General features: G+C 34.8%; 2 gene segments (V, D, J or C); both read right to left on the reverse strand.

The window, feature by feature from the left end:
- Window positions 1-218: 218 nt before the first annotated feature.
- LOC113140320 (immunoglobulin heavy variable 3-11-like) lies at window positions 219-1165 on the reverse strand. The segment is given in 2 exon segments: window positions 219-535; window positions 1117-1165. Coding segments are annotated over 2 exon segments (366 nt in total).
- Window positions 1166-1969: 804 nt separating this feature from the next.
- Window positions 1970-7035, reverse strand: LOC113140311 (Ig mu chain C region membrane-bound form-like). The segment is given in 7 exon segments: window positions 1970-2170; window positions 2858-3009; window positions 3532-3843; window positions 3999-4310; window positions 4405-4686; window positions 4868-5164; window positions 6709-7035. Coding segments are annotated over 6 exon segments (1137 nt in total).
- Between the last annotated feature and the right edge of the window lie 2715 nt (window positions 7036-9750).

Here is a 9750-nt window from a genome sequence, read left to right on the forward strand (position 1 = left end):
TTAATGACACAGCTATACGTGGAGTTTAATCTCATCAACCTAAAGGTGTGTAGACTCCACTTTTAGCTTCAGTTTGCTTGTAGTTTGTTAAAGGTCATCAGAGAAAGATACTTGGGGAAATATATTAAATGTTCTCAATTTAAACAACAATGAAACGAACTTGGATAAAGTGGTTTGACATCTGCTGTGGTTTGTGCACAGCTCTGTGACTTCCTGTATCACTGTGGCTCTCGAGCACAATAATAAACTGCAGAGTCTTCAGTCGTCAGGCTGCTCATGTGCAGATACACCTGGTCCATGTTGTTGTCTCTGGAAATGGTGAAGCGGTTCTGGACAGACGTGGAATAAGCTTTAGTGCTTCCACTTGGAGCAGAAATGTAAGCGACCCAGTCCAGCCCTTTTCCTTCAGCTTGTCTGATCCAGCTGATGTAAGCAGAATCATCAGATATTCCTGCATATGTACAGGTCAGTTTGTGGGATTCTCCAGGCCGCTTGACCACTGGATCAGACTCTGTCAGAGTCTGACTGCAGACACCTGGAGAGAAGGGAAATCTGATCAGAACAGGAACAAACATAAACCTTTAGAAATAAGTGCAGATGCGTGATATTCACCAGAAATCACTGGTAGAAGCAGAAATGTTAAACATTTAATTAAGCTCATAATGGAAAGTTGTTGTCTCATCAGTGGTTTGGTTTGTTGTCAGTGTGTGGTGACATAAATAAAGATGGAGGAGGTCAAGATTTGCATTGACTCCTCCTCAAAGGGAGGACACAGCTGAACTGTAGATATTTGGTGAAACTGATGATTTATTGTCCACAAGTTAACCCCTATAACTGTATGTCAGGGAATGTTTCATAAGATCTTTCAAAATAATTTGTATAAAGTGTTTATCAATGTTAATGATATTAATTTAATAAAACATAAATGATCATCTAACAACATCAAATATTATTATTAATTCATAACAATATTATTAATTATTATTATTAATTATTATTATTATTAGCTAATTATTAACATTATTTTCATAGTAAATTGTGTTTATAGGGCTTTGAAAAGTAAGATCTTATAAGTTATATTGGATGTTGGCCATGATTTTGATCATTTAGTTTTGCCTTTGTCTGAGAGGTTGTGTCTCTGCTGAATGGATGTGAACCATGTCATGCTTGGATAAATGCCGATATGCAAATATATACAGTGACAGATGTGTCTTTTGCTTTGAGGAAGTTTATTTATGGGTCTGATGGTTTCTATGAAGTTTCAGTGGTGCAGGTGCAGTCTCAACTGTGCAGAAAGAGAAGTGTTTCTCTAAAGATGATATGTTTAGAAACACCAGGAAACTGAAAACCAACTGATAACAGAAGTTTACAGTACGTTGACTTGAAGTGCTGCCATTTACATGTTCTTAGATACTTGTGCTATGAGTCAAAGGAAAACAAAATCCTAAAAAGTTTGTTTCTTACAATTATGCTATTCCTTCTATTCATACTCTTTAATTTGTATGTATCTGTTTAAATCTTATCTATTGGAAGTATCATATCTGATGAGTCAATGATGAAAGCAAATATCAGAATCAGCTTTACTGACCAAGTATGTTGGACATACAAGTAATTTGAATCCAGTAAAGCAGCTCACAGTGTGTTTTATAGTAAAAAAAAAACTTATGAAAACATAAGAGACAAAAGCAAGATATATCAAACAAACATAAATATACTGTTTAGAGAAAGATGATGACATGGTCAACAAAATGACCAACCATGAAAAGCAAAGATTTACCCAGTCACATTATGAAATGCAAGTCAAAAATTATGCAGAATACACCTGTTTCTACTACATCAACATTGATTCTTTACATATCACATTAAAGTTAATAATGAAGTTAATACTACAATTAACTCAATCATTTCAATGATACTAAAGGTTTTCAAGGTAGATACCTTCTGTGATCATAATGTAACAGGGGGTGTATTTGGATAAAAAGATTTGCAGCTTTATTTTTATTGCACTACAGGTTACAGAGAAATCACTGACTTACTGAAAAATATTTAATTCAGCATATATACATTGAATTAGGGATTATCTTCATGTTTTTGAAACCAGATCAACTAATGAAAAACTATTGAATTCATCTTTACTGCAGATCCATCCCATCCTTTAGTCTCTTTTCATCTGAAAAACAAGATAAAAAAAATTAACATATACATACAATAATATATGTTATTATCAAATGCAAATTATTAAACTGTGGTATAGTTTGATTGATTACTTTAACTTAGAGTTTCACCCAGTTAAAGACTGGACATCCAAATGACTGTGTGCAGTAAACTGTGTATGTCAGATCAGAAGGTTTGCAGTAGCTAACTGGTGTTGTATTATAGTTCTGTTAAGTGTTGAACTGGTTGATGGATTTGAATTTAATAGCATTTTTAGCAAATTGCATAAAAATATTTATCTTTACTCAGTGACATAGTAACTGCCACTGACTATCATGTACTTAATTTTTTTTTTTTTTTTTTTTTTTTCTCTTGGATCATGTGCACTGCAATCTTGATATTTTATAAACATGGAAACGTTATCAGTCCCTGACACAGAAAATCCCTAATATTCACATTAATGCAGTTTCTGGTTTCTGTGTTTAAACTATCAGCCCCAATCAAACGCTATACAGTGATGAGCAGGTTATGTTTGTCTCCATGTGTTCATATTTTTTATATGACTTGGCTTAAGTCTTTCACATGCAGTGTAATTAGTCATAACCTTTGTAAAGTGAAAATGTACAGTATATGCCTTATTATATCTTATAGGCTTTAGACCTTTTTAGTGTCATTGAAATGCAGAAAAAGCCTGCATGTTTACCTTGACCAGGCTGAATATCATGCTATAGATGAAAGAGCATATGAAGAGGAATATGAAGGAGGAGGCTGTAGACCACAGACTGCTCAACTCATCTTCTTCAATGGACTGGTCTGTGCAGCTCAGAAAAGTCAGGTTTGACGCTGAAGGACAATCTAAGAAGGAAGGTATAGGTGGTTAGACACACAAGAGGTGTGTGTGTGTGTGTGTGTGTGCGTGCGTGTGTGTGTGTTAACAAAGGATTTTATTAATATAACATAAATACAACTGTCTCCTAAATACTCTGATAAAGTGGAATAGTGTATTTTTTATTGTGATCAAGTCATGTGGTTGTTCATTCAGTTGAAAGGTGTAAAGTTCAGTAAACTAACGTGAACCTTCACTGGAAACTCTTCATAAAGTGAGTGTTTGTATTTAATTGTGGTAAAAATCATGAACATTAACAAACATGTCTCCATGCAACATTTATTTAAAACAGCACACGTCTGAAGCTGTTGGACAATGTGACAAAGACAGAATGAAACAATACAAAGACAAAACAAAATCAACTTGACTGAGATTTTTATAATAACAAAGACCGATGAATCACAGAGTGCACACAGAGACTGAATGACATGCGAGCACAAGATATCACATTTAAAACTGAATCTACTATTTGTCACATTCGTGAGAGTTACCCCTGTGTTTAGTTGCTGTTTTTGATGCCACTGATGCCCTGTCTCTTCCAGCAGACCAGGCGTGGCAGTGGAACGTTTTGTTGTCGTTCTTCTTGGTTGTGTAAACACTTGTAAATAAGTAGCCATTTGCAGTTTTCTGTGGGCTGAAGTTGATGCCATCAACATAGTTGCCAGTATTACGTCCCTCATCTACTGACCAGGCTATGTAGTAATCCTGCTGCAAAGGACCAGAGCTGACCACACACACCAGAGTGACGTCAGCTGACTTTTCCTCTGAGACGATGTTGACGTCCACATGTGCCTGTTGTCCAGCTGAAAGAAAAACTTGGTTTACCATGAAGGTTCATATATCAGCCTTATATTTTCTATAATTCTATGACATGTTGTGTAAATTGACCGTCTAGCACAGAGCAGGTTATGCAGCACGTTACTTTTATACAATCCATCTAAATCACTCAGTGACCTACCTGCTTTGTGGACAGTCAGCTCTTGGATAACTGGTGTCATATTTTCACTGCTGGCAGAACAGCGGACTTTGTTGACTGTCTTCCAGTCACTGTAAGTACGAGTCAATGTGCTGACTTTGTTGTGTTGACGGCCTTCAGACTTTGTTTGATCATTAATGTTGCTGGTCACTGATTGTCCATCAATTTCCCATGTGATTGTAGTTTTATCTACAATGTTCTTGTCCTGTCCAGTGACGACACACTCCAGCTCTACCTGGTTGTTGATGAATATTTTTTTGGGACTTGGTTGGTTCAGTGTCACAGTGACAGGAACTATATGAGGGACAGACAAAAGTGTTTCTTAATATGTGGAAGTTCAATGCAACAGTAGAAACAGTGTTGTATAATGTTTGTAGCAGCCTTTTACCTTTTGGGACAGTTTTTGTATATGTCTTTTCCTCGTGGTTCACCTCACAGGTGTAAACATCGTCACTGCCCCATTCTGTGTTCTTGACGTTCAGCATACTGACAGCAGAATATGTTTGTCCAGTTTTTTGTGGGGCCCAATTTAGGCCACCAGTCACTTCATTTCCATTCTTTTTCCATTTGACTGACAGTTTTTCTGGATTAAAGTTCCCAATTGTACACACGAGATTCTGAGATTCTCCTCTTGGCTCAGATAATAGACTCACATGTGGAGGAATGGGCACTGAGGTGATAGAAAAAGCAGAGAATTATTAATTTCATATTTTGAGAAATAAATATAAAATGCCAGATTAACGGAGGGAAATATGAAGAATAGAAAAAACTAAACATGGTAAATAAGATGAACAAGATGGTTCATGTGTGCTCAGGCAAAAGAGAGTCATGATAAGATAAAAATCACATACCGAAACTTAACACTTCCACAGTTTCAGTTTTTTCATTATGAGTCACAGAACAATTGAAAGACATCCACGAGTTCCTCTCAGATTCTGGTACTTTAATCCAACTGACTCCGATGTATTTGTCGTTTTTCTGGGTGACAGTATGTTGTGCAGAAATCAGGCTGGTCTGACTGGATTTGGACCATTTGAAATCAAGACTCTTTGGGAAGAATTCATATGCAAGACAACCAACAGTGATTTCATTTCCAGACCAAGGTTTACACTGAACCAAAGGGAAGAGAGTCGGTGATGCAGGTGGGTCTGTGAAAGACATTTATATATTTAAATTCATGTAAATCCAGAAAGACAATCAGTTATTTATCTGAGAAACTGATCACAGTTAAGGATTGGTTGAATCTTCAACATCAGAATTAAGAGACCCAAAGGGTTGAATTTTCAACAAATGAACATCATGAAATAAATGATCTAATCAGGACAACATACAGTATATAATAAAGCCATGATGTGGAATAATATTTTAAAACTCAGCTCACATGAAAAGTAGTTTTATACTTTTAATATTAATATTGATTTATGTTTAAATTTTATTCCAAATATTTACGTTTCCATATGTTCCCTTTACATTTTTTAAATTTCACAACACGACTTCCAGTGACTCTTTTATTTCGTAACAGTACGTTTCACAAAGTCTTTGTCTGGGAGGTGGAAATTGAGATAAAACGTGTTTGAATTAAATAAAAATAAACTGCAAACTACATTATTTGCATTTTAGGGTCATGCTATAAAACAAATCTGAGAATAAAGTCAGAATATTGTGACGATAAAGTCGTCGTCACTGACAGTGTCACTTGGCAAAGCCGAGCTACTGGAGAGAAACACTGTCCTGTTTTCACCTGTATAGATGCAACGTGTTGCACAGCCACCCAAGTGTCTGAATACTGATTAGAATTTAAAGTGTTGATGCATCAGAAGAGCAAGAATTTCCTTATTACTAAATTCTATCATAAAGTTATTAATTTATGAAATCCTCTACCTCAATTTGTAGGTTAACACTTAGTTGTGCTTCAAAAAAAGGCTACAAGTTGTTCCCCAGAGAAATCCGACCTATAGGCAATATTCTGACTTTAATCCCACAATATTTGATCAGAATTTAATTATTATTGTTTCAGCATGGTCTTAAAATGCTGATGGGCCCAAACATTGAGGAAAGATGGAATAATATGTAATCACCTGACTTATTTCTGAAATAATAATTACAGAAATGATCAACAGGTGAAAGTGAAGAGAGAAATCAGCTTAAAATGTCTTTGTAAAGAACTAAAAAATGATTTTCTTACTGATAGTTCTGTTTTGTCTCTTCAGCTCACAGATAAACAGACTGTAGCTGAGTGCAATAATACAGTCATCTCAAAATTTCCAACTGAAAAAGCAAAATTACTGCATCGTCTTGTGGTGCTAAGACCTTGATGTAAGAAATACAGTGAATTTATTTGAACCATGTCATATTAAATTTAATGATGGTTTTGTGCTTTGTTTTACAAAACATTTTTAAAGATAGAAAGTGAAATAACTGCTGAACAGAATTACAAAGTGTTTGTGAATTGATGATTACCAGTCATCATTTCATTACAATTAGATATTTTCTTTAAAATAGTTATTTTTTGTGGTTTTACAATATAAACTGTGCTTTGTTAAAATCATCTGTCTGCTCTGTTTTAGCTGCTCTGAGTGATCAGTACAAACTTAAATACGATCATGAGTTCAACTCTCTGAATGTCCACAAACACATTTTATCATGAAAAATAAACTGATCGCTGCAGATATTAAGTTTAAATGAGACTTACCTGAGGATACTGTGACTTTGGTCCCTTGGCCCCAGTAGTCAAAGTAATCACAGTGTTGTATCTCAATTCACTGCCTGAACAAAAACCTGAAAGACCCAGAAACACAATAAAATTTCTCAGTAAATGTATAAAATACACAGAAATCCTGGTACATATGATACCCCAGTGTCATCACGGCTCTCTGCAAGCTGCAGTCTTCAGTCGTCAGGCTGCTCATGTGCAGATACACCTGGTCCATGTTGTTGTCTCTGGAAATGGTGAAGCGGTTCTGGACAGACGTTGAATAAACTTTATTGCCTTTATTGGCAAATTGTTGTCGTCTGTCTCATCAGTGGTTTGATTTGTTGTCAGTTCGTGGTGACATAAATAAAGATGGAGGTCAAGATTTGCATTGACTCCTCCTCAAAGGGAGGACACAGCTGAACTGTAGATATTATTTGAAACTGATGATTTATTGTCCACAAGTTAACCCCATAACTGTATGTCAGGGAATGTTTCATATGATCTTTCAAAAGAATTTGTATAAAGTGTTTATCAATGTTAACGATATGAATTTAATAAAAGATTAATGTTCATCTGACATATGAACAGACAAACTTTGTTCAGGTAAGTTAAAATAAAATTCATTTTTATATCAGGACTGATTCTCACTGGTCAGCTTAATGGATGTGATGAAAACATTTCCTATGGTATGAATAATGTACAGTATTATTCTGATCATAAACAGAATAGTTTAAAAAAAAACTTTTTTCATTATGATAAAAAAAGTAACTGAAATTTCCGATGCAGGTGCTTAAAATCTCTTAGCCGTTCATCCAACTGAAAGTGATGTTTCTGTGTATAAGAACAGATTTTGGGCCTCTAACTGTGACTACAAAGAATAAAAGGGTTATTATTTATGGTCGTGCAGAGACATTTATTTTGTCTTGTCCTTGTAATTATTGTGTTTCTGCTACAGAGAATCCAAGTCACCTAGTCTTTACAATAGTGGTTGACCAAGATGGATTTATGTGTTTTATGGCCCATACCAAGCCTTAGAAATCAGGGCTATGTTGGACCAATTATCTTGTACCTGTTTTCAGTACCCATTGCTAGCAGTAAGTTACATGCTGGCTAAAGGCTTGTAATCAATAACATCACAGTTCCAAAGTACCATAACCTCTTAAGACCTGAGCTTTGGTTTGGCTTGCATTTTAGATCTCTCCTAGCTATTTGGGGTTAGGTGGAACCAATAAATATAACAATCAGATATTATCTTTAAACATGAAACACTTGTAATTTGTGTACAACAGGCTTCAGTTACACAGAATTAAGTAAGGAAAGGCAAGGCACATTTATTTGTATAGCACCATTCATACACTACACTATTCAAAGTGCCAAAGTATTATGGTGCAGACAACAAAAAATGTGATGTCCAAGTATGTGGACGCCAGGTCCTAGGAGGTAAAAGGTTATTCACATTTTCTGTCTTAAAGTAAAGTCGTTATTTTCATAGTAAATAGTTTTTATAGGGCTTTGAAAAATAAGACCTTATTAGTTATATTGGATGTTGGCCATGATTTTGATCATTTAGTTTTGCCTTTGTCTGAGAGGTTGTGTCTCTGCTGAATGGATGTGAACCATGTCATGCTTGGATAAATGCCGATATGCAAATATATACAGTGACAGATGTGTCTTTTGCTTTGAGGAAGTTTATTTATGGGTCTGATGGTTTCTATGAAGTTTCAGTGGTGCAGGTGCAGTCTCAACTGTGCAGAAAGAGAAGTGTTTCTCTAAAGATGATATGTTTAGAAACACCAGGAAACTGAAAACCAACTGATAACAGAAGTTTACAGTACGTTGACTTGAAGTGCTGCCATTTACATGTTCTTAGATACTTGTGCTGTGAGTCAAAGGAAAACAAAATCCTAAAAAGTTTATTTCTTACAAGTATGCTATTCCTTCTATTCATACTCTTTAATTTGTATGTATCTGTTTAAATCTTATCTATTGGAAGTATCATATCTGATGAGTCAATGATGAAAGCAAATATCAGAATCAGCTTTATTGACCAAGTATGTTGGACAAACAAGTAATTTGAATCCAGTAAAGCAGCTCACAGTGTGTTTTATAGTAAAAAAAAAACAAACTTATGAAAACATAAGAGACAAAAACAAGATATATCAAACAAACATAAATATACCCTTTAGAGTTGATGTCTGTCTCATCAGTGGTTTGGTTTGTTGTCAGTGTGTGGTGACATAAATAAAGATGGAGGAGGTCAAGATTTGCATTGACTCCTGCTCAAAGGGAGGACACAGCTGAACTGTAGATATTTGGTGAAACTGATGATTTATTGTCCACAAGTTAACCCCTATAACTGTATGTCAGGGAATGTTTCATATGATCTTTCAAAAGAATTTTTATAAAGTGTTTATCAATGTTAACGATATGAATTTAATAAAACATAAATGTTCATCTAACAATATTAATTAGTAATTATTATTAATAATTCACAATAGTACTATTATTAATAATTAGTAATAATTAATTATTATTAATTATTAAGTAATTATTAACATTATTTTCATAGTAAATTGTGTTTATAGGGCTTTGAAAAGTAAGATCTTATAAGTTATATTGGATGTTGGCCATGATTTTGATCATTTAGTTTTGCCTTTGTCTGAGAGGTTGTGTCTCTGCTGAATGGATGTGAACCATGTCATGCTTGGATAAATGCCGATATGCAAATATATACAGTGACAGATGTGTCTTTTGCTTTGAGGAAGTTTATTTATGGGTCTGATGGTTTCTCCGAAGTTTCAGTGGTGCAGGTGCAGTCTCTACTGTGCAGAAAGAGAAGTGTTTCTCTAAAGATGATATGTTTAGAAACACCAGGAAACTGAAAACCAACTGATAACAGAAGTTTACAGTACGCTGACTTGAAGTGCTGCCATTTACATGTTCTTAGATACTTGTGCTGTGAGTCAAAGGAAAACAAAATCCTAAAAAGTTTGTTTCTTACAAGTATGCTATTCCTTCTATTCATACTCTTTAATTTGT

The sequence above is a fragment of the Mastacembelus armatus genome, chromosome 8 (assembly GCF_900324485.2).
Source record: "Mastacembelus armatus chromosome 8, fMasArm1.2, whole genome shotgun sequence".
In the NCBI taxonomy this organism is placed as follows: Eukaryota; Metazoa; Chordata; class Actinopteri; order Synbranchiformes; family Mastacembelidae; genus Mastacembelus; species Mastacembelus armatus.